This window comes from Drosophila bipectinata, chromosome 2L, assembly GCF_030179905.1.
Source record: "Drosophila bipectinata strain 14024-0381.07 chromosome 2L, DbipHiC1v2, whole genome shotgun sequence".
Lineage (NCBI taxonomy): Eukaryota > Metazoa > Arthropoda > Insecta > Diptera > Drosophilidae > Drosophila > Drosophila bipectinata.
The window spans coordinates 20,236,905-20,260,163 of record NC_091736.1 but is presented as its reverse complement, the minus strand read 5'-3'; the positions used below and the strand labels follow the sequence as shown (position 1 = coordinate 20,260,163).

The 23,259-nt window shown below is 44.9% G+C and overlaps 5 protein-coding genes across 10 annotated transcripts; 3 read left to right on the top strand and 2 right to left on the bottom strand.

The window, feature by feature from the left end:
* Positions 1 to 252: 252 nt before the first annotated feature.
* Positions 253 to 3,172, top strand: grk (gurken). The gene is made up of 4 exons (XM_043213860.2): positions 253 to 427; positions 564 to 831; positions 1,160 to 1,789; positions 1,851 to 3,172. Exons 2-4 carry the CDS (start codon positions 762 to 764, stop codon positions 2,048 to 2,050), a joined length of 900 nt encoding a protein of 299 aa, XP_043069795.1. The 5' UTR covers positions 253 to 427; positions 564 to 761; the 3' UTR covers positions 2,051 to 3,172.
* On the bottom strand, positions 2,701 to 16,040 carry Akap200 (A kinase anchor protein 200). Of its 6 annotated transcripts, none has more exons than XM_070277411.1 (6): positions 15,886 to 16,040; positions 6,534 to 6,752; positions 6,111 to 6,473; positions 5,573 to 6,052; positions 4,118 to 5,281; positions 2,701 to 3,384 (listed from the first exon to the last, which is right to left on the bottom strand). In XM_070277411.1, exons 2-6 carry the CDS (start codon positions 6,714 to 6,716, stop codon positions 3,301 to 3,303), a joined length of 2,274 nt encoding a protein of 757 aa, XP_070133512.1. In that variant the 5' UTR covers positions 6,717 to 6,752; positions 15,886 to 16,040; the 3' UTR covers positions 2,701 to 3,300. The 6 variants fall into 6 exon arrangements, with proteins under 6 accessions (XP_070133512.1, XP_070133516.1, XP_070133513.1 ...); XM_070277415.1 differs by having other exon boundaries at positions 15,922 to 16,008; XM_070277412.1 differs by lacking the exon at positions 15,886 to 16,040 and adding an exon at positions 12,373 to 12,573.
* Positions 16,041 to 16,662: 622 nt separating this feature from the next.
* LOC108127238 (4'-phosphopantetheine phosphatase) lies at positions 16,663 to 18,183 on the top strand. Its single transcript, XM_017244177.3, has one exon. It carries the CDS (start codon positions 16,723 to 16,725, stop codon positions 17,905 to 17,907), a length of 1,185 nt encoding a protein of 394 aa, XP_017099666.2. The 5' UTR covers positions 16,663 to 16,722; the 3' UTR covers positions 17,908 to 18,183.
* A 630-nt stretch (positions 18,184 to 18,813) lies between these two features.
* On the top strand, positions 18,814 to 20,890 carry LOC108127240 (uncharacterized). The gene is made up of 5 exons (XM_017244179.3): positions 18,814 to 19,242; positions 19,555 to 19,745; positions 19,810 to 19,924; positions 19,983 to 20,307; positions 20,373 to 20,890. Exons 1-5 carry the CDS (start codon positions 19,193 to 19,195, stop codon positions 20,676 to 20,678), a joined length of 987 nt encoding a protein of 328 aa, XP_017099668.2. The 5' UTR covers positions 18,814 to 19,192; the 3' UTR covers positions 20,679 to 20,890.
* Positions 20,891 to 21,792: 902 nt separating this feature from the next.
* On the bottom strand, positions 21,793 to 22,480 carry ND-13A (NADH dehydrogenase (ubiquinone) 13 kDa A subunit). The gene is made up of 3 exons (XM_017244185.3): positions 22,284 to 22,480; positions 22,021 to 22,197; positions 21,793 to 21,964 (listed from the first exon to the last, which is right to left on the bottom strand). Exons 1-3 carry the CDS (start codon positions 22,413 to 22,415, stop codon positions 21,896 to 21,898), a joined length of 378 nt encoding a protein of 125 aa, XP_017099674.1. The 5' UTR covers positions 22,416 to 22,480; the 3' UTR covers positions 21,793 to 21,895.
* Positions 22,481 to 23,259: the final 779 nt, after the last annotated feature.

The window sequence follows — 23,259 nt, the reverse complement described above, 5'->3', positions numbered from 1 at the left end:
CAACTGTAAGCACCCACTCTAATGATGGTCTTCTTTAGAGATCCTAACGGTTTCCTTATTCTCTTAGAGTTCTCTTCCAAGGGGGCTGCTGAACAATTTGCATATCCTCTCCCTGGTGAATTATTCGCAACTGCACATCTCTGGGGCGCTCTCTTAGCAGCCCCCCTCGTCGTTCGATTTCATTCATGGCGGCGGTCCATCTGTTTCTGGTTCTCCGTGTTTCATCTGTTTTCCCCAGTCCCCAGTCTCTTTTCCGACGTGCGCGCAACAACACCTTCGTAAACCCAAGGCAAAGCAGAAGAGCCCGCTTCCCGCGCCGTGCTGCCGCCTAGTCTAACTAACTAATTTCCAATATAATTAAAATGATTCACGAATCCTAATAGCAATTATAATGTTTGAGCCTTTCGGCGGCTGGATTGCCCTTCCAGTACGTTGTTCTATATTAAGCTCTTGGTTCATAAGATTTGTGTGGTTTTGTTATTTGTTTGTGTGATGTGTGTGCGCGATCGTGATCGTGTGACAGAAAGTGTGGGGCGCTAAAATGTTCTATTTTTATTTTGCAGTAAAATCCACAAGCGCTAGAGTCCCCCAAGGAGATGCAAGTGTGTAATATGTTTCTGTTTCTGTTGCGACGCCAAATTGCATTTGCGGCCAGCACGCCGCTCGATCCCTAGATCGTCTATACTCTCCAACAATATATAATTTTCCTGTTTTGTGGATAATCGGTCCACCCACTTTTCAACGCTAGCCAGCGTTTTCCAATGATGCCAATCCCAATTCTTCAAATAATCAAAGTAATTTTCGTGCTCTCAACAATTGTCGCCGTCACAGGTAAGCTATTCCAATGGAATTTCGGGCTTCCAATAATACGCCAGAGACGTCAGTATTGCCAGGTCTCTATTGAAAGCTATTTTGGCGGCAAAAAGAACACATTTAAAACATCCGTCTTTGACTGTTTTATTTCCTTTTCAAAATAAATACATCTAAAAGAGGAAGTGGAATACGGTCTATAAAAATGAATCTTTAGTGATTTTCTTTCTAGTGATTAATGTTTAGAGAAAATATTTAACTGTAAGCTTTAGAATTTAATAGATTGTTAAAATGGATATATCTAAATGTTAATCATATCTTTCTTGTCACTACTTTCAACATCCTTTAGATTGTTGTTCGAGCCGGATCTTACTACTACGAGAGCATACGCTTAATATTGTGCAGCATCAGCACAATCACCTCCACGAGCACGCTCACGAGCTGCAGCAGCAGGAGATGGCCTTTGCCAGCCAGTGGGAGCTGCAACAACTCCAGGAGCAACAACAGCTGGAAGCAGCAGCCCAAGAGGCTGCCATGGAAGCCAACACTGATCTGGACCAAAATATAGATCCATTCAGGGCTCAGTTGGTAGAGACGTCTACCGAGTCCAGCTTGGCTTCCGAAATCCCCAGCTCCAGCACTGAAACCTGGTCAGCCGCTGACAGCAGCACACCCGTCACCACCGAGATAACGACTACGCCATCCACCACAGTGACGCACACTGGAGAGCCGCCACCCGACCAGAGCACCTCGAGTACGTTCGCCGTGAACCCAACCACCTTACCATCCGTAGACGAGGACAAGAGGAAGAACGTCACCGAGGTGCTGCTACTGCCGTGCAGCGAGGAATACAAGGCGAACTTTTGCCTGAACGGGGGACGCTGCTTCCACCATCCGATGGTCAACAGCACGGTCCTGCACTCGTGCCTCTGCAAAGACGACTACGTTGGAGAAAGGTGCGAGTACAAGAACTGGAATGGTAAGATTGGGCTGTAGGAACCCCGCTTAAGAATCTGAATTTCTAAATATTGTCCTTGCAGGTGGCTTCGTCTACGCACCACCGATTGAAAAACGCAAGGTCCGGATGGCGCACATCGTCTTCTCCTTCCCCGTGCTCATCATGCTCTCGTCCCTTTACGTGCTCTTCGCAGCCGTATTCATGCTCCGGAACGTGCCGGACTATCGCCAGAAACAGCAGCAGTTGCATCTGCGCAAACAGCGCTTTTTTGTTAGGTGTTAGATATGCCTCCAGAGCAGAGTCCTCCAGCAGGCTCCGGCTCCGGCTCCGGCTCCGATATGTACTTTGTTTTGGAAACAATTTTGGTTTCACTTGTATTGGGATTCATAATTTTTTTCGTTTTTTTTTTTTGTTGAATTCTATGTTGACCATGTTTCATGATGTGGCGCGCAACGTAAACGTTGGCGCTTTAATTTATTGAATACATTTAGTTTTCTTAGTAGGATTTTCTATTTAGTTGCAAAAGACGCACGATTACTATTTTCTTTTCTTTTCTTCGTTTCTTTACTGATTTCTTTTTGTTTGTTTCGCTTTGGAAGCTTTCGTTGGAGCTTTTGTAGTTCGTTTGTTGTAACATTTTGTTACGTTTAATTAACCATTATGAAATATTAAGAACGTACTTAGAACATAATCTTAGCGCTTACTCCAATTAACCCAGACAAGTGGTTATTTTTGTAACACTCGGTTACATCTTGTACAATGTATAAACTTTTGTTTATAGAGACCATTAAAGAGAAAAAATTAAAAAAAAAAAAAACGGGACTCGAAACTAAAAAAAATATTCAAAATTGTGTGTGTTTTTCTATTTTCTATTTAATCGGGGTCTTAGTGTTTTCCAGCCGTTGGAAAGTGAAGCACGCTTGGGAGGGGGGTTTTATATTTTATAATATATATTTTATCCAATATTTCGTCCAAAAATTCTTTACAAATTTCTTCGAACTTACAGTTAAATGTATAGTAGAAATTATTCAAAAAATTCATCTCACTTTCATCATTTCATCATCGTATGTATGATTTTTTGCTGCTGATGTATTTTCGATCAAGATCATCAATATGAGAATGGTATGTAATCGCGTGTGTGTGTGCATGATGGGTGATGGATGTGAATTGAGGGGACTCCCCGTCCTTTTCGAAATTCATGGACACCAATACAAAACTATTGGCGGCTATAAGTGGGTGGTGGTGGTGGTGGTGGAGTGGGTGTGGATGGTGGTTGTTGTGTCACTTGTAACTTTGACTCTTGTTTGCATAATATCATGAATTAGGGATATGAAGTTCGTACAAAAATTATTAAAATATGTAAATATTAAAAAATGTATTTTTACTTGTTTTCGTTTTGTTTTTTTTGTTTGTTTTGTTTTTATCTTGTAATTGTTTGCTGTTTTACGTTGCGTTCTTTTGTTGTTGCTTGTATCGTTTGTTGTTTTGTTTTTAATAATATGTAATATTATATATAATAATTATGAGTAGGATTATTCGCATGTAACGGGCAGCTGTTCCTGTGTTGTAACCTCTGCCGCGGCGTTCTTCTCCTTCAGATCCTTGGCGAGATCCACCTGTGAAATAAAGGACATGGGCTCTATTAGTAAGGGTTACAAATGGAAGGTGCTATAGACTGTGTCGTATGCAAAATAATGAGAACTGAGAGCACAACAACAATAAAGAATTAAAAAGGCGACAATAAACAAGGCATTTTGTCGGCCTTTAAAAAAAAATAATAAAAATTTAAACCAAAAAATGTGTGTAAGCGAGAGTTTGTGTTCAACATTTAGGTACAGTTGTGTATTTATGGTCTTTTTTTAGTTTAGTTAGAGCGCAAGAGTTACGGCAGCCAGACTGATTTTGGTTAGAGCGGAGCGGTAGATGGGATCGGTGTTCGAGTGGTGTCATGTGTGCTTTGGAGGTGGTGTGTGGATTAGGATGAATGTGGTTTTGAGTTGTGTTTATTTGTTAATACACCAAAATGCAGTCACTTATCCTCTGTTTAGTAGAACGTACATCATTCGCTATACATCACCAACATATCATGCACTCCCCAGCAATCAATCAATCAATCAATACCAATATCAAAGTACCAAGACTAACACTACGTATTAACTACGGCAACAAGCGTATTAACTACGCTACCAGCAACACAACAACTGATGCAACTCGAATGGGACACACACACACAGAGAGAGAGAGAGTGGAATAAGCAGGAGAAGCACGCCCAGGACATAGTTCCAATGCAAGAATGGCACGTGTGTTGGTGACGCGCTGAGGTCTGACTCACTGCCAGTGGCTATTCACCTTGTTGTTGCTCTCGGCCTCCTCTGCAGCGGGCGAAGGTATCACATCCAGCTCCGTCAGCAGGTCATGGCCCGACTTGCTAACGGGCGCATCCAGATCGCTAATGATGTTTCCGACCAGGTCGTTCTCCTTATCGTTATCGCTGTCGCTATGCGCATCCTCCGATACAACTACTTGCTCTTGCTTGGGTTCTGGCTCTTCCTCAAGGGCTGCCTCGGGTTTAACTTCCTCCAGCTGTTCAGCCTGGACTGGTTCGGGGAGTGTCTCTGGTTTCTGCTCAGCAGTTGTTTCTTCAGTTTCAGCTGGAAGGCTTTCTCTACTGACGAGGTCTGGAAGTGGCTCTACATGCGACTGCTCAGCAGACTGTTCTTCCGTGGAGGCGAAGGTTTCTTCTGGGGACTCTACTTTAACCTGCTCGGCAGAGACTTCTGTATCGTTGGTTTCCTGGGAAGCTACTTCCTTGTTGTCTTCTGGAATATTCTCTTCCTCGGAAGATGCAACTACCGCAGGTTCTTCCTCTACAACGGGAGCTGGGAGACTTTCCTCAACCACTTCGGTTGGGATTTCCTCATCAACCGACTTTAAAGGGGATTCCTCAAAGGTGGGAGAGGGAGCTGAAACCTGTTCGAGAGGCGGAGAAACAACCGATTCTTCGACAGCTGGAACAGGCAGGTCCTTCTCCTCCTCATCTTGCTGCTTCCTTTCGGTGAGAATGTCAGCAGCCTGTTCGGTAATCTCGGCCACAATACTGACGGCCTGCTGCTCGATCTCGACACGGTCGTTGTCGATGGGAGTAACCGCTGGAACGGGCTGATCTTCGATCGTGTCCTCGGACAGAACAAAAGCGGACACTCGAGACGGAGGCGGGGACTTGGGCAATGGGGGCGGGCTGCTGCTGGTCACCTCGGCTACAACAGATTCAGCTTCAACTTCAGTTTCAGGAACGATTTCGGGTTGGGCTACAGATTCGGATGCGACAGCAGGGGCATTGGACACGGGAGATTCGATTTCAGTGGGCACAGGGGCAACCACCACAAATCCCTCCGCCTCCGCTTCAGCCTCAGCCTCGGGCTCACTGCTAACTGCTCGAATGATGGCCGCTACAACTTCCTCCTCGGCTTGACTGGGGACAGTAACGGCTTCCGCTTTCACGTCATCGTCGGCCTGCGTGAGGGAGTTGGGAAGGATCGTGTTGGTTGTTTTGGTTAGGATTGCTTGGGTCTGAACTAACTCTGCGGCTGCTGCAACAGTCTCTGTCTCAGTGCTAGTTGTAGTCTCTGTCTCAGTCCCTGTTATGGTTTCTGTTTCTGGTACTGTTCTGGTACGGGTTCGGGTTATTCTTTGTGCAATGTTCTCAGTGATTTCTGTGGCGGTTATTGTTGTACTGGTATTTACAGTGTTGTGTTTATTGTTGTTGTGGTTGGGTGTAGTGCAGTCATTTGTTAAGTGCTTTACCTCGATTGGTTGTCCTTTCTCGGATTCGACGGCCACTGGAGTCGGCGGGGGCGTGGCGGTGCCGTTGGTGCCGTTCTGGTGAGGCTTCTCATCATCGTTGCTTGGAATGTTGTCAGCTGCTGGAGCCGTTTCGGCCACTGGAGACTCGGTCAGTCCGTTGCTGGATCCATTTGTCAGGGCCTCTGCATCGCCGGCGCCATGACCATTGGTCACGACCTCAGCTGGCTCGGGCTGGCTTTCTTTGACGGCTTCCTTGACCTCTTCAGTGGGAGCGGCGGCGGTGGTCGTCTCGGTGGTGCTGGCAGTAACAGTGGCAGTGGGTGTTTCTTCAGCTGGTTTGGGCTGCGCCGCTTCCTCAACTGTGGCTGGTGCTGGCGCCGAAACTTCGGCCTCTCCGTTGGCTTGTTTCTCCTGTTCGGTCGCTGATCCGTTCTCAGTTGGCTTCACTTCGTCCTTGGACGCCGCCTCGCTTCCAGATGCCTGCACAAAACACACGATAAAAGGATATTCTAGTTGGGAGTTTGGAAGATCGTCATACCTCGGCTGGCTTCTCGGCTTCGCCATTTGTGGCGGCTGCTGGCTCGGCCGTCGTGGGCGACGTTGTGGCTGAAGTTGGCGACACGGCATCCTCCGACTTGGCTGGCTTCTGTTTGTCCTTCTTGCCAAACGAGATGCTGCGGAAGGACCACTTCTTCTTGACCTTGTCTTTCTTGGACTTGGACTTGATGCTCTCGTCCGCGAGCGGGGTGATCTCTTCGCCGGCAGCAGCCTCTTTGGGGGAGCCCTCCTCGGCCTTTGGCGTCTCGGCAGCAGCATCTCCAGAGGCACCAGCCTCAGCAGTAGCACTCTTCTCGGTGGTCAGATCTTTGTCGTTCTCAGAGCTCTCCTCGGTTTCCTTTTTCTGTAAGAACATTCCCATTGAGAGGAAGTTTTTCAAAATAAGGAAGTGTTCAAGTCTTACCTCTCCAGCCGCAGCTTCATCGCCGCCCTCCTTCGGAGTGGCTGCATCTCCGTTGACCGCCGGCGCGTCGGCCTTCTGGTCTACGTCAATTTTCTCCACCTTGCCTGCCACCTCATCGCCCTCGGCCACTTTCTTGGGATCGGTGGTGATGTCGATGGAACGCTTGCTCTGAGCTTTACCCATTTTTCCTGTTTATATTCCTTTAGTCGCTAGTAAAAACTGAAAAACAAATAGTGCGTAGATTCGGATTAATTAAATGCGGAACATTATTGGGAGCTGAGTGGGAAATGGCACAAGTGCGACGCCAGACGACTATTTATAGCTGGTGTGCTTTTCCTATTTTTGTAGTTGACATTTTCAGTCGAATGCACTCGATCTATCTTTCATTGCAATTCGATGACCCCATTAAGGATCTACGCGATTGCATCTCGAGCTTATCAGACGGCCATAGTTTTAAATTATAGTCACTGATACCTGATTCCGAATGGCACCTACAAGTTCTAGCGAATAGAGACTATCATCTGGAGGCTCCAGTTACCGGGAGAGCACTGCGCGACTGCTGGCCCAGACTGCCGTAATCGTAAACAATTCGAATTTCGAACGCCTCCCATGAATCATCGGCACTTGAATGTTTTTTTTTAAAGAGAACTTTATATGAAACAACGAAACAGACACCTCCCCGCACCACTGGGCTGTGGAACAGGAGGGCTGTTTTAACATGCAATGCGTCATTTTGAAGAAAATCGAATTACACACAAAAATTCTGTTGCCAGAGTGAATGAAACAGAAACCGTAGCAAAGAACCCGGTTGGGGAGGTGAGGTGGCACAAAAAGTTTGCATTTTTTAGGGGTTGCAAGTGCCATTAAAAAGGAGCCAAGGTGTGTTGTGTGAGTGTGTGTGTGTGCTATATGTGTGTGGGTTCAATTGCCGGCTTGCCTTTGGAAAGAAAAAAATGGCGGCAACAAAGGCCCACAACGACACAGCAGCTGTTTCTGCATCGATATCTAGCCCCGCTGAATCAACAGCCTCTCTCACATCCGCCCCATCTGTGGAAGGCCAACCTAGTCCAGCCCACCACCAACATGGCACATGGCACGTGGTGGCCGGCACATGCAAATCAAGAATTCTCCGAGAATCCATCAGTGAGTCATTAGCTGAAATTTATTGTTGCCTAGTTAGTGGAAGTGAGTCAAAGGCGTAGAGACAGGAAGCGATGCAAGTTATCGATAGGAAATTGGAAGTACCTAGGAGTCATCTTTGGTGAGTCACTACTAAACCCAGTGGCAGTCATTGATATATTCCTCGGAAAACATCAAAAATAATATATTATGACCCAAATACAATATCTGTTCTTCTGCCTTGAAGAATCGTAATCGCAAACACAGACCCCTCCCATAAATGATAAGGATTCCAGCACCAAATAGGGCCAAGAATTTGCACAATCCCATACCCACACACACACACTAGCTGTCGACACTCGAATATATCATCATTTCAATTTAAATACGTAACATGGAAGAGACATCAAGTTTCAAGACTCTTCCAGAGTGGGTTCAACGAACCCCCCCGACAGCAATTAATACAACAATGGCCTGGTGGCGGGAGGCGGGCAGGGCAACTGAAGCTCATCGGAGTTATGTTATGTATTTCGATCGGAATGATAAGCTGAAGCCGAATTCGATGCCGCATTTGGCCGCCAAAGTGAAAGAGACTAAGACTGCTATTATTCCCTGGCCTATCCAAACTGGATGAGTAATGTCCAAAAAACGCGGGCAGGGTAGGGCACACAACCCTCTTTGTTAAATAGAAGCGTAAGTCGCAATGTCGCACGCGCATGACGCATCAAGGAAAAAGGACTAGAGGGTTGCCCTAAAGGGTCTGGTCATTGCACGTTGGCAGGACAACTTGGCAACAGCCACGAGGTTAGGTTGCTGTGGGGCGTGTGAAAATAACTGGGCGTCCAGTCCTCCTGGAGGAAGCTTTGTATGAAATAAGCTTTATACCATGTTGATTGCCCTTCTAGGAAGTGATACTGTATTTTTTTCAATTATTTCAGAGGTCTAACCCCCGGAACCTTTTGGTCCCCGAACTGACGTCCAAATTTGTAATCAGCGACAGTTTCGGGGCCTTTGTGTCTTGGTATTTTATTAGTTTAATTCAATTTAAACATGACTTTTGACATGTGGGCCCGCTGCTTTCACACGCAGTCCCCCTCCCCCTTCTACACCAGCAGGCTGCTGGACAAAAGAAGACGCGGAGCAGGGCTCCCCAGCTCCGGCTCCGAGCTCACACAACAGCAGCCGCGATCTATAAATAAAAGCGCATTTATCAACAATGGAGTGTTCCAAGCAAAAAAAAAAAAAAAAGAAGCAACAGCTCGACACAAAGAGCCAGTCAGTCAGGCAGAGTAAGTGCAAGTGTGAGTGCGAGCTTCAATGCCTTTCCCCCCCTCCTCGGTGGCTGGGCCATCAATTTTGACACTTCAGGCTGTTGGGTATCACTGTCAGAGCTGCTGCCGGAGAAAGGCGAGAATAGAGGCACTACAAGGCTAGTCTATTAAATATTCAAAAAACTATAAAAATAGAAAGGATCTCTACTATTAGAAGCTATAAAATATAGCAAATCAGATCATCAACTACATCATTTATTAGCCTTTTAATGGCTCTTTAAAAACCCATCCAGATGAACACCTCTGATGGCCCCTGCCCCCCGACTTTCTATCGGACTGCAGTGCCTGGGATATGGAGATGAGACGTTTTGATACGTAAATTAAATTGATTGTGTGGAATGTGCCGGCTGGATGGCTGGATGACTGTCTGAATGTCTAGCCTGCCGGCTGGTCAAACATTAATTTCTGTTGGGAAGCGAAGCCGGCAGTTGGGTAGCTTGTTAAAGCGCAGGCGCAGAGCATGAACATGAGCATTCCATTCCCTCCCAAGATCAGTGGCATGTACATTGTTGGGCAATTAAAATTGAAAAGTTTCACCATTTATAGCCTGGGTGGTGGCTTTGTAGGGACAATAGCAAGCCCCAGAAGAGTGCAATTGAACTTTTATAAACTAATCAAGGGGGATCGTTAATGGCATCGCTCACACACATCAAACAGCCATCCATCTAGCCGTCCAGTCAGCTCCTCCTCCTCCTCCACCGCCTTGGCTCACAATTGAGTGGAAAGTTTCCCTCAATCAGGCTCAAGTGTGCGTAAGTACGAGTGGGAGTGCATTTCTTGGGGCATTGTGTTGGGCATGCCGCTGTTGCTGATAAGCCACGCCTAAGCCGCAATCAGGCCCCAGTGCATCTGTGTGTGCAGGTCCACTTTAATTGTCCTCAGGAAGCCTTCTTGTTGGAGCATCCCACGCAAAAAAATGAACATGCTCTTTGTTGCGAAAACAGAGTATCTCGAGGCATGGGCTTGCTAAAAATATCACCAACTCTGGGATGTACTTCTATCAGAAGCTTAGCTTTATTATTTAAGATTAAAAATAAACAGTATTTTAATCTTAATCATTGAACTCTCGTTTTTAATCTGTAGATCTATCAGATTGGAGGCTGTACTTCCTATGAATAGAGATGTCTGGCACAAAAATTGCGCCTCTGAAAATCTGGCAAAATATTTTGCTTTCTCAGGTTTCGATCTTTCGGGTTCTTTGGGGTTTTGGGGGAAAATAAACAGGAAAGAATAACAACATCAAGACCCATCGAGATCGAGAAGACTTAAAGGCAACATCGACAACCAAGAAGGAGAGGAGTCAGCAGTGTCTCAAGTAACCACCGGATATAATTGTTGTTGCCGGGTTGAGAGCTCTGTATGTCGTACGCAAGTTGTGGTAAAATGAAAATGATACGATACGATACGTAAAATGAATGCATTCCATAATTAGTAGCAAGTACACTCACACGCATACACGCATGCCCAGAGTTGACAAGAGGCCCAAAGAAAAGAGAAAATATTTTTTCAATTATCATTTCCGGTCAATTCGGAATGTTCTGGGTGGACAGTGGACAGTGGACAACGGACAAGTAACCTCCCTCTGTCTATAGGGTCTCTATACAATCGCTTTTGATATGGATACATTCGAATGGCCGAAAATAAAATGGGATTCATTGTTAACGGTACCAAGAACCATGTTTTCCTAGTTCTGAGCTCACAACAATAAAAATAAACTCTATGAGGAAGTTGAATCCACAGGAACATGCTTAATAAATTGATAAAGTGTGTTGGGAACAAAGAAAATCCATATCAGTTGCAAGTGCCAGTGATTCAGAGAACGGGTCTCGGCTAAAAAAAGGGGGTTTACTGACGGCCCACCAAAGTGCGGGTGCTACGTGATCTACGTTTGTTCGTCGGAGGTTTTTTTTAGGCAAACATTTCATCTGAAAATAGGCATGTTTGGGAAGTTGGGTGATCTTGGAGGGCAAGCAATTACCTGCTCCACAAAACGAAGAACAGCACTTGCTGAATTTAAACATTGTAGAGACGTGCTGCAGTCAAGTTTTCCACCGACAACCGGACCGGCTTATCTAGCCGGTTTTTATCATATCTTCAAGATACATATACTCGTCGACGTACTTCACTTGACTGCCACACAGACACACGACTGTGAATAATGGGGGTATGGTGTATGGGGCATCGATCGTAAAATTAGACGCACTTGAAAATATCTTCTTCCTCTTGGCCTGCCATTCAAAAACTATCAAAACAGACCCAACAACATCCACATCTACGGATACGTATTCGTATGTATGAAATATAATGAGGCCCAAAACGCATAAAATCATCAGCAAGAACCGTAAAATTTAATGGGCTCGTTGAGAACGTCCAATACGCATTTGAATTCTGAAATCTGTGTGGTGGTAAGCCTCAGACTTCTTTTCGCAAGGCACTTCCATAAATGCCTTCTGGTATGCGTATGGGAGTACTTGTGCCACTCGAAAATATTTCAACAATGTATTCGGCCACGGCCAAGTGTCCAATAGTGGGAGAAATCAAGGTTTCCGGCTGTAGGAATACCTGGCATTCTGCAGGAGGCTTTTAATGTTTATAAGAAGAGATGATAAGTACTTTCTAATCCGACATCTCCCCAGACATAATCTTATCTTTGGAGAACCTAAGATAGTAAGACCCAAAACTGTCACTAGGCCAACTAAGATATTGAAGAAGACATACCCTTCACAACTACAGGGTATCTTCAAAGCGAGCTCTTAAATCAATGCCGGGTGTTGAAAATAATTACAATAAATATTTGAATATTCAAAGCTCTGCTTCCTTTTCTAGAACTATTTGGGGGTTTGGATACAAAGTCGGAGGGGGGCCAACAGCGAGGTAAGTGCCAATAAATTTGTCGCCTGCCCACGCAGACCCAACTGCCTTCTGCCTCTTCTTCTTCTCGTTCGCTTGGTGGAGAAAAAGGATAAACGACACTCACACACAGTAACACAGATACAAAGTAAGTCGAAAAGGTACAACAACAACAACAATAACGGCAATGTGGGCAAGTCCACCAAACCGGTTCCTCAGTCTTCTTGTTCTCCAGGTCTCTTTATTTTTTGCTGGTCTTTACCTTTCTTTCGCTCTCTCTCTGTCTCTCTCTCTACCGTTGCGGTTAATTAAAACTCCGAGAGGCGTGCGACAGTTGTAAGTTGTGTATTAAAAAGTAGTAACAGCAACAAATAAGGTAGCCTGGCCAATTAGTCGCCTCGTCTCGCGGGGAATTGGCATTTCCCCCCAAGCGTATTGAGTCTCGGCTTTTCTGATTAGAAATTCACAGTGTAAACGACACTTTAATACATAATTCATCAGACAAAGCGTAGCGTTTTCTTCTAACTTCCGGTACTTACTTACTATTTCTGGCTAACGCGGGTGGTCCCTCCGTCACAATTTTGCACACACTCTACTCTCTCTCTCTCTCACTCTGTAACTAACACCTCTTTTAACTAGCGAGAGTAATAGAACCGTTTAGCACTCGCGCCTTGATCGTCTCTAGGATGCAGTAGTCCCCAAATGAACCGTTAAAGTCGAGCGTGAAACGAAGACTGCGAGAGAGTGCCTCGCTCGATCAATGGCAGAAGCAGCAACTTCTCTTGCAGAGACTGTCGACAGAGGCAGCAGCAGCAGCGACGCCAGCCGGAAGCAAAGCCAGAGGCGTCGACAGAAGCAGCAACAGAGAAATGCGGGCGTCCGATAAAGGCTCCTGCCTTTCTTACGTTCTGTTACCCCTCCCCTCCTTGCAGACCCAGGCCCTAGTCAATAACAAACTAATGAGCCTTGGCGGCGTCGATGCGTATGCTTTATTGCTTTATTTTGCTGCTACCATTCTACACACAATGACCCCACATGCCACAGTAGCTGCTGCAGAAGATGCAGGAGTGGAGGGGAGGGGTTGGCGGAGTAAACAATATGCACACACACACACATCCACCAAGGAGAGGCGTGAAGAATCAACGAAATATTTGGGCTGCGCCTTTTATGGTGCAACATTGAACGGATTCCCGGCATTGTTATTTAATTATTGTGCCCTCGGATGGGAAAGTAATTGTGTATCAGAACGCATGCAGCGCCAATTGTGGGGGTACTCTCTCCACTATCCATACCATACCACACCACTCTCCAACTCCAATCCACTCCAATTCAAGATAAATCGCTGCTGTGGTCGCGAGGTTAATGGAACTTGTAATAGAATGTAAGATGGTGATAAAACGAGATAGGATTCTGGCGAGAAAGTGAGTCGATCCATCCGGGTGTTATTATTTGAATATTCACTGTACCTCTGGAGATACTTATATATGTATCTGCGAGATATGGGAACAAATTGAGGCATTGATAAGCAACAAAGGCAACTCAGAAAACCGCAACAACGAAATTGAATGCCTCCAAGAGCTTAAATTTAAATAAAGTTCTCGGACCAAGGCGGGGTCTGTGTGGGCAGTGGGTGTAGTGGGGTGCGAAAAGATCGGATCCCAGAATTGGATCGTCTTCAGTGCCGGACGATTATCATCTCCCCAGCCCCGATGATGATTCTTTTGTTTATTTTTGTAGCCGGGGCGCTACTGCGATTGATTTTCGGTGAGGCGGCGGTCTACAACAAATATATTTCATATTTCTGTTGATTTGGCATTAAAACAATGCCCATTCGCCACGCCAAATGCCGCACAACAACGAGTAATGTGGGCACTGAAGCAATTATGCTTGTGCCTGAACATTCCAGGGGAATTAGTGGCCGGATTCAAGTGGCCTGAAGCTGTTGGGGTGGGTAGGGGAGGGGATCCAATTTTCGTTAAGAAAACTCTGAAAGAAAATCTGCTCTGCGAGCTACGAAACATCTTTCACACAGATGTTTGCATATTAAACGAGAAATTCGCCCGCTTTGTGGCCATATGTGTGTGTCGCGCGGTATCGGTGACAAGAGACTTTTCAACACTCTGCCTCGCTTACACCCAGCTCCCAACCCAGGCCCCCCAATTGAGCTTCGGACTTTGAGCTGCATATGGCCAGCCAGACTTCTCTCCATTATTAAAAAAAAGATTGGTTCTGTTCCCCACAATAGAAAGCATTCGATACCTTTGAATACACTGGGATTTCTTGAGTTCTCATGAACTTAAAATGTAAAATCTTTGTTTAGAATCCTAAAAGTTAGTCAATCTTATCCGGAACAGTCACTTTAGCAAGCAATCACTATATGTTGAACTCAAGCGAAAAATTTAAGGTCAATTGTGGCTTTTGAGACTCAGAAAGCCAACCGCAATTCGCACTTGAGGCAACGGTATGTTTGTCATCCCAGCCCCTAACGCTCCACAATGTTTACTTGACAAATTCACCAATAAAGGCATAGCACCAGCTCTACCCTCGTCCTCAGTGATCGACGAGCAAATATTGTATACATTCTGGTGGTAATCGGAGACCACTTCAAGGGAAGCCTCCGACAAGTTCTCAATGGAGGAGGGAGGGGCAATGGCCTTCTCAGCAGAATTCGGATTTTTAGGATTGGTATACCCATTGAGTCCCTAGTAACTATAAATTCCTCAATGCCAAGCTCCCTCTTTTAAATAATTCTTCTGTTCAATAAATAATAAATAAATGCAGTGGCAATCAAGACATGGTACTTTGTTTCTTCACCTTCTGCTGCCCACCCACTTTATTGGCTGAAGGACCAATACATTCGGATGGCGACGACACACGTATAGGGGGGCACGCAAGTACATACCCATACAAAGGCATGTAGGCGACGCCAGTTAGGGCGGTGGCTGGCTGTCTCCCAGCCGGCGATTGAGTGACTGACGACCGAACGAATACAGCTGCGTCGCAGTTTTTCGTAACAAAAGTGCAGAATAAATAAAGACGATTCGATGCGATCCGATCCGATCCTCGTGTTCGATCATGATAATCTCAGCCAGCTACCAAAGTGAAACGCAAAACGGGAACAGCAGTCGCTCACATGCACATTTCTACTAGTCTACCAGGGGGGGAGGGGATAACAGAGCAACAGTGAACACTGGCATGCGCACCTTGCACAAGGATATTCGAGCGAGAAACTTGCTGGCAAGTGTAATCGGGCGTACAATGCAAACAAAGAGGAGACAACGACAAAGAACCAGAAGTCAAGGCAAGGCAAGGCAGCCAGGCAGCCAGGCGAAGCAAACGCACAAAGCGGACACAGGACTAAAACGGAGAACAGGCAAGGAGAGCGAAACTAACCGCCAACCGCCAACCGAGAGAGAACAAGCCAAGAGAGGGCGAAACGGATACAAAGCCAGCCACACCGGCATGGTTCTGCCGGCGACGCTGCCTGCGCTGCTGCTGCGGACGCCGACGTGGTGGCAACGCCGACGCATTGAAGGCGGCACACCCAAAAATTGTGAAAAGGCAACTCAAAAATATGGTGAAATTTAAAATAGGATATTATGCGGGGGTTGGGTGCGTCTACCAAGAAACATCTTTCATCTAACTTTTCTTCATTTTTACGCCAAACAATGGAGGTTTTCATCGAATTTCGAAAGATCTTCCCACACTTAGCCATGGCGTCCTTTTCGCCTGCTTGGATGTGTGCGGCTGCTGCCTGTGTATGTGTGTGCGTCGGCGGCGTCTGCCGCACTTGTACCATACTGTATCGAAGAGCATCTAACTATTTAGACACTAAACACTGGACAGAATCTTGTCTTTGTTTGAATTTAAGTCACAATTCCCTCCTTAAAACTGACGCGGACCCAGAGCGGGTATACAGAATTTCAAAAGTAGCACCACTCACGCACACACACACACACTCAACAAGCGCAAGCCGTCTGCAAGGCTTGGCTTAGGATTTTAAATTTATTTTAGCGTCTTTCGCTCGACTTATGACTTAGAGTGCAATTTACCTGGCTCGATTGGTCTCGGTACAAAAACACACGCACTTTGTTCTATTGTAGTTCACGGTTCCTGCTCTTAGTTGCAGTGGCCAATTGTAGTGTTTTATGCATAAAAAATCTTGAATGTGTAATGTGACCAGCTACTCGGGTATCGATGTGCCCAATTTTTATTTATCTTTGTCTTGATTTTTTTCATAAAAATTTGGTCACACTACAAAAATTTTAAATAAAGAGCTTTGATTCTGGTAGTTTTTGGTATTTTTAAATTTTTTTGTGAAAAAGCTTAAAATTTAAAATCTGCGGGCTTTGGCGGGAAAATGAAACAAATTTTATCAATTTTTATTTTTATCAATTTTAATTGATATTCAATTTACTTTCTCTCTGCACTTTCATGGATCCATTTTCTAATATCGAATGGATATCGAATTTTTTATTATATATCCTGTGCTTTCTACCGTGGTTTAATATAGGCTCTGTGAACCAAAGTAAATGCTGGAAGTGTGTCTAAAATCATAAAAATACTTTTTGAATCTGAATATACATGAGTTTTTATGGTAAAAATGGCTTCCTCTTAACTGAGGGGAGTATTCGTCTTTCTACTGGCTCTACTTCAGTTCGCTAAGAAATCAAATTTGATTGCTAATATTAATTCTTAATAACTGTAGCATCATAAATTAAAAAAAACCTGACCAACGTTAATATCTTGTATTATTTTTATTTACTTTAGATAAACCGTTACACGTCACAGCTGTTTAGAAACCCAGGAACTGTCAACCTGTGTTGCCGCCCAGTCCAGTGTTGTCATCATTCACAAACTTAACCGATAAACATTCGTGTCGATACGATATGCTCTCAACAACCCTACCCCAACTTGTAATTATTACAAAAACGGCGACAAATTCTGCGCTAAAATTCACTCGCTTTGCGTCGTCAACACGCGCCGCTATGCATAGCTGCAGCCTGCTGCCGGATCCGGCTGTTTACCAGCCGGACACGCTGGACCTGAACACGGATGCCAAAGCGGCCGACTATTGGTTCGCCTGCTTCCGGGATCTGGCTACAAAGTTCGCCAAAGTGGCTGAGAAGTCTCAGGCTGCAGAGGATACCACAGCCGCCCAGAGGGCGGAGCAGTTTCGCGAAGCCTACATTCAGCGGCTTGAGGAGCACCAAAGGAACATTCCGCAGAACAGCGGCAAAGTGGTCCTAGGGACCAGTGAGCTCCTCAAACTCAACGAAACTATGCTACGGCGTTATGGATTCACAGATCCCTGGCTCACCCAGAAGAAACTGGAGAACGCCTCCGCCGTATCCAAGCTGAAGCAGCGGCTCCAGGAACTGGATTCGTTGCAGGATCAGGATGCCAAATGGACGGAATTGGTGCGAGGGGTGCTGGCCGGCAATATGTTTGACTGGGGCGCCCAGGCTATAGCCAATATCCTGGAGCAAGACAGTAATTTTGGACTACACTCCGCCTTGGACCGCATAGAGCAAAGACCCTGGCTGCTGGACAACCTGGATAACTGGTTGCAGCGTCTCAAGGGCGAACCGCATAAATGCGCTGTGGTATTTGTGGACAATAGCGGTGTGGATGTGGTACTAGGAGTGCTACCCTTCGCCAGGGAGCTGATTAAACGAGGTACCAAAGTGATACTCTGCGCCAATAGCGAGCCATCGCTCAATGATGTAACGAGTCGAGAGTTGGAGTCGCTTCTGGAGGAGTGCTCGCGAGAGTGTGAGGTGCTATCGGAGGCCTGGAGAAGCAGACGACTGCTAGTGTACGCCAACGGGCAGTCTGGTCCTTGCCTGGACATGCGCACCCTGCCGCCTGAGCTGTGCGACGCCATCGCCGCCAATGAGACTGACCTGCTCGTGATCGAGGGCATGGGCCGTGCACTGCACACAAACTTAAACGCCCGCTTCGGCTGCGAGACCCTGAAGCTGGCCGTGATTAAGAACCGCTGGCTGGCCAAGTACCTGGGTGGCGAGGCGATGTTCGCCGTCATATGCAAGTTCGAGCCTGCCGCCAGCTAGTCCAGGAGTCACTGCATCAATTGTTATCCCACAACCAATACCCCTTTGTTGACAAGGGCCGTTAAAGTGAAAACCAGATGATTAGAAGCCAGTACTGTTGTTTATTTCGAAATTATTGTTATGGTCCACATAAATACCCCCAACCCCATCCCGATTCCTGTCGAGCTCTACTGATGAGATTTATATGCTTCGTGCGTGTTCTTTGTATAAATATTATTATGGCAAGTGCTTTTGTGGTCACCTCACATATAACCTCTACACTTTTAATAATTAAAAAAAAAAAGGAATATATAATAACAAAGCCTTTTGTTTATCGTTGTGGCGGGAGTTTATTATCGGTCATGGTTATATACTATATGGAGATAAGTCCGGAATGGGGTGGATTACGTGCTGATAAGCTAGGGGAATGGCAGTTAGTAGGGCTCCAACTCAGACCTGTGCCTCCATAAATCGTGGATAGTCTCTGTGTTCATTTACATACGGCAGTTGGGGAATTATTTGGGAGCCCAGATCTGCGGTGTGCCGATTCTTACGCTCGGTTATCACTTATCAGACAATTTGCGGTCACACACAACACAACAAAACGACAAACAAGACAGTCACCGCAATAACTGGTTGATAAGCCGAGCAGATAAAATGACCCACCGAACCAAGACCAGGAAACAATTGGCCGAAATTCGGATCAACTCTAACCGGAATTTAAAATGAATGTGTGCCAAAATATGACACTGAATGCAGCCATAAACTATTTATAAAAATTAAATCAATAAAATCTAAAAATAGGGAAATATGTGAAATAAAATAAACTTAGCTTCGGTTTAAGAATTAAGATTTTAAACATCTAAAAAAAAGAAGAATTTTCTTAGCATCTCAGTAACTGAACATTTACAATCACCATATTTATAAATTCTTTTGTATTTTGCATAACTTTTTGAGAATATTAACTTAAAATTTAAATTTAAGCGCCAAACAGTGTGACCAGCTGGCAGGACCTCGAAACTATTTCACGAACGGGCCACTGCTCACGAAGTCAGCTGATCGGCTGTCAACTGCCAGTTTTGTTGACAGTTTTTTTCGGGCAAAAATTTTGGTCGTGGTGTCGTGTACGGTTGTGCAAAATAAAAAACCATAAAAAAACAAGAATAAAAGCGCCGAACAGGAATCGCTGAGATCTGTAAACATTTGCGTAGTTTTGGTTCTTTTAGTTTCCTTTAACCACTTTGCTTTGCGCCCTGTCAAGCGTTTAAGTTATCTTCTAACAATTATCAGCAGCGGAGCTATTAGAATGGACATACTCAAGAAAATGTTCCAGTCCGAGACGGCCAAGGAGCAGGAGTGAGTAGTCGAATGCAAAGCTAAAATGCTGTATTATGCAAGCTAATTACATTGCAAGTCTAAAAATAATGGGGCAAAAGTTGCGGCACTGCGGCGTTTTCCACCGACGGATCGATAACCAGGCACCTGCCATGATAGATACATTTTTGCCAGGATACACACACGCACACCGAACGGAAAAGCGCCTGGCAGTGTGTGGGCTGCTTTTTCTTTTCGTATGTGTGTGTGTGTGCTCGGAGGCTGCGTATTGGGCCCGAAGGGTGGAAATTTATTTCTCATCCTACCCCTCACTTTTCTCCTCTCACCCATCAGCTCTTCGACGTCTGCTTCCAACAAGGATGAGTTCAGGAAGCCGCAGTGGTTCGAGGAGGCGGAGACCGATGACGAGCTCTTCGACGATGATCGCAAGTTCGCCATCCAGGTCTTCACCAGTCCTTTGGAGATGCAGAAGCATTTCGAGCGCCAGCTGCAACGGCTTCTGGAATCGCTGAACGATAATGATGGTAAGTTTAGTTTATAAGCTTTAATGTAATTTATTTATATCTATTTACTTTAAACTCCCTTCAGATGGCTTTGAGCGGGACTTAAAGGAGGACTTTTTGAAACCGGGCTTCGAAAGCAAGATTCTGAAGCAATTTGAGCAGCAAAAGGACATCTCATTGGACACTGATTTGGACGGCGAGTAAGTTGACTTAAACTCAAAAGTGTTTATGAGAGAAACTCATTTTGCCTTCACCTAGGATCTATGCTGATCAGCTGCACTCGTTAATCCAGCGTCTGAATCCCGGAGAGAAGGTTGAAGCAAGCGAACCGGAAGTGGGCAATATTTTGCCTTCGAATCAACGAGGTTACCGTAGGACTCATCAGCACGCAAAGCTTTCGGATGAGGAGCTGATCATGGGACGTATTCATGGCACCATATCCGCCGATGGAGAGATTAAGTCATTCGCTCGCGCCCAACGTCCTCCGAGGAACAACAAGCCGGACATGATGACTCCCATGACCCCGATGTTGCCGCGAAGTGGCATGACTCCCTTTGGTGGTGTTTTTGATGGCAACTATCAGGTGAAAACCATTGGAAGCAAGTGACTATGATTCATCAACTAAAAACACTTATTTTGTTAAAATAGGGTCCGAAGATGTTCAGCCAGAGTGTTATGACGAAGACGGTGCGCAAGCCGGACGGCAGCTATGAGACCACCAAGGTAGCTCAGGACTCTTCTGGCAATAAGACCACCACTGTTACCAGGATGATAGACGGGCGCAAGGAGACCACCGTTACTCACGAGGGCGCTGACACTTCGCCCGGGATGGGTAAGGGACCGAGAACTTGGTCATCCCAGGAGAGGGAGCAGAAGCGTGCTGCGGCGCCCCATGGCGATCGCAACATATTCGTGACAAAAGAAGGCTATGCCATGCCACGGAACCTCTGGTGACCAGTGGTGAACAACTATTGCCCCAATCAAGATAAGCGATCTCTGCTGCAGCAACAGAAACAACAGCAACAGTATGAAGATAGGCTAAGGCGATTCGTCGGCAACATAGTACCGCATCCACACAACATCCAAATTAGAACCTACTACATTTTAGTTTACATTCTCCTTAGTGTTTGGTGTTTTAGATGAAACGCACTTGAGACAACAGATGACGACGATTATTGACCATGATTTTATTGACTGGCGATTGGCTTGTGACCATCGTTGGGCATATATATATTGTGAGATGGGTCCACCATCCAGATGGGTGGTGCCCCACTTTCATTTCCCCGATCCAGGGCTCTCTGCAGGCCAAGCTCGATTCAGGAGGTGGCAACATCTCCCAGATTGCGATGGAGACGGAAAGATGCATGGGCGATTGCACCAGCAATTGCAGGCTCACGTTGAACGGCGCAAACGTGACATTTTTGAGTTTGAGAGCAGTCCAGCCGGATTGCAATGATCCCCTGATGGTCATTCCAATCCCCTGAGTGCTGGCATCCAACCAACCAACCAACCAACAGTCGCCGAAACGGCGGCAGATATTGTGTGTATTATTGTATTGATTCCTCGTGGTACTGTCTGTGTCTCAATGCTGCGATCGTCAGCATCTAAAGTGCCCGTAGTGATTTAGCAGCAAAACGAAAAAAATATCAAACCACCATACAATATATTACCGCTTACCAGGCAAACAAATATGTATACTATACGCTATATGAGTTAGTTTTGTTAATTATACACCCTTGAAACATTTATACACCCACCCTGCGGTGAATTGATCCGCTCCCTGTCCAGGCAGTAGAGTTCAACTCACAGTATTTTGAATCGGAATTCAATTTTTTTTCTTTTTTTTCAGTTTCTTAGTTTAACTAATCTTTAATGTTAAGTTGATTTATCTAACTTTTACATAGGACACAATGCAACAAAGCATTACAAATCATTTAAGAAACATGCAAATAAAGTGTTGTGCAATAAAATGTCCTTTCTTCTTGGGGTAACTAAATGAAACTGATCTTTCTAGAGGTGTTTCCCAAAAGCAAAGCCAAACTTGGCTGATAAGGATTTCGAGTCTCTCTTGTCGTGGCCATTTTGAGGTGTAATTTTATTCAGGTTAAAATTTAAGCTAGAGCAACAGGATAGACAGGATCTTAAGATGCTTAGGAGCCAAAAGTCATGGCCTAATGATGCTCATCCTTCTTAACAAAACGCAGGCCACAGTAGCCGCAGGTGTGATTTCCGGGCTTGTCCTAAAATAAGCATAATCAATAATTGATAGGTCATTGAATGGTTTAGATTAACTCACCAGGTTGATGTACACCTTGGGATGGCCAAGGGGACCATCGCCGCCATCACAGAACACCACGCGTTCGGTGCACTCCTTGGGAGGCACCTCCTCGATCAGCTTGATGCCCCAGTTGTCGTTCACATAACGTGTGGCGTTGGTGAAACGCACGTTGCGGTAGTCATCCTTGTCGAAAACCTAGGGGGAAACCAATTAAATGTTTACTTATTCGAAATGTTTGCGTAATCGCAGGATGGGTTCCGAGTGCCCAGCTATTTTCTTACCTGGCCGGTGTGAGTGACCTTCTCGATATCGCACCGAGAGCTTTTGTGGCGAACGGCGGCCAATGGTGCCATCCATGTTTGACATGGGCGGCCAAGGTTGGCCAATTTGTTTACCAATTGCTTGCTGGCCATTATTTTTACCGAAAATTTGTTCACAAATATATTTTGACAAGAGGCACCCTGTGAGCAACAGCTGTTTGTTTAACAGACCAGCTGTAGCTTAACAGTTTTTTCGCTTTACAGTTGCGCTTTACAGCACGTGGTGTGCTGTAAAATTTCATAAGAATCGGCGGACTATATCCTATAGGTGTCATATCATCGAACGACCATAGATGTTATTTCCTTTATAATAATGCAGATAAGGACTTGGGCCTTTTTTCAAAATTCACTTTATACCCTATTGGTTACATACTAAAATTCCTATAATAATTTCATAAAATCCTTAAATACTTATAACCTTCCTTACACCCCTAATTAACTTAAATCTTTGATAGTTTTTAAAGGAAAAATTGATTTTTTATAAATTATAAACCTGAAAATGTAAATACTCATATATCCATTGCCTACTGTTAAGGGCACCTAGTAGTTGTATAGTAATAATTAGTAAACCCTTATCATTTTGTTGCGTATGATATTATTCCAGAAGATGGTTTACTTTGGACATAATTTAATAAAATTTTTAAAAATAATTAATCTTAAAAATAGCGCCCTCCTCCTCGATTCTCATAGGTTGCACCTAAGTATGCCCGAAAAGTCAAAAAAATTATTTATTTTTTTTTTTAATATTTTTGTTTTTTTTTGTTTTTGTTGGTTGTTGTAATTATTTTGTTGTTTTATTACATATAAAATATAAGTTATAAAATTAATAAATAAATAAAATAATAAATTATAAATAAATTAATAAATTATAAATCTGAAAATGTAAACACTCATATATTCATTGCCTACTTTTATGGGCACCTTATGGTCGGATGCT

What these genes read in the sequence shown, in the direction of transcription:
- Akap200 (XM_070277411.1), bottom strand. Translation starts at nt 6,716, where the DNA reads ATGGGTAAAGCTCAGAGCAAGCGTTCCATCGACATCACCACCGATCCC. An exon ending in ATGAAGCTGCGGCTGGAGAG is followed by an intron (nt 6,474 to 6,533) that starts GTAAGACTTGAA and finishes ATGTTCTTACAG; the next exon opens with AAAAAGGAAACCGAGGAGAG. An exon ending in AAGCCGAGAAGCCAGCCGAG is followed by an intron (nt 6,053 to 6,110) that starts GTATGACGATCT and finishes TGTTTTGTGCAG; the next exon opens with GCATCTGGAAGCGAGGCGGC.
- LOC108127240 (XM_017244179.3), top strand. Translation starts at nt 19,193, where the DNA reads ATGGACATACTCAAGAAAATGTTCCAGTCCGAGACGGCCAAGGAGCAG. An exon ending in GACACTGATTTGGACGGCGA is followed by an intron (nt 19,925 to 19,982) that starts GTAAGTTGACTT and finishes GCCTTCACCTAG; the next exon opens with GATCTATGCTGATCAGCTGC. An exon ending in TTTTTGATGGCAACTATCAG is followed by an intron (nt 20,308 to 20,372) that starts GTGAAAACCATT and finishes TTGTTAAAATAG; the next exon opens with GGTCCGAAGATGTTCAGCCA.
- grk (XM_043213860.2), top strand. Translation starts at nt 762, where the DNA reads ATGATGCCAATCCCAATTCTTCAAATAATCAAAGTAATTTTCGTGCTC. An exon ending in AACAATTGTCGCCGTCACAG is followed by an intron (nt 832 to 1,159) that starts GTAAGCTATTCC and finishes AACATCCTTTAG; the next exon opens with ATTGTTGTTCGAGCCGGATC. An exon ending in CGAGTACAAGAACTGGAATG is followed by an intron (nt 1,790 to 1,850) that starts GTAAGATTGGGC and finishes TTGTCCTTGCAG; the next exon opens with GTGGCTTCGTCTACGCACCA.
- LOC108127238 (XM_017244177.3), top strand. Translation starts at nt 16,723, where the DNA reads ATGCTCTCAACAACCCTACCCCAACTTGTAATTATTACAAAAACGGCG.
- ND-13A (XM_017244185.3), bottom strand. Translation starts at nt 22,415, where the DNA reads ATGGCCAGCAAGCAATTGGTAAACAAATTGGCCAACCTTGGCCGCCCA. An exon ending in AGGTCACTCACACCGGCCAG is followed by an intron (nt 22,198 to 22,283) that starts GTAAGAAAATAG and finishes GTTTCCCCCTAG; the next exon opens with GTTTTCGACAAGGATGACTA. An exon ending in CCAAGGTGTACATCAACCTG is followed by an intron (nt 21,965 to 22,020) that starts GTGAGTTAATCT and finishes TGCTTATTTTAG; the next exon opens with GACAAGCCCGGAAATCACAC.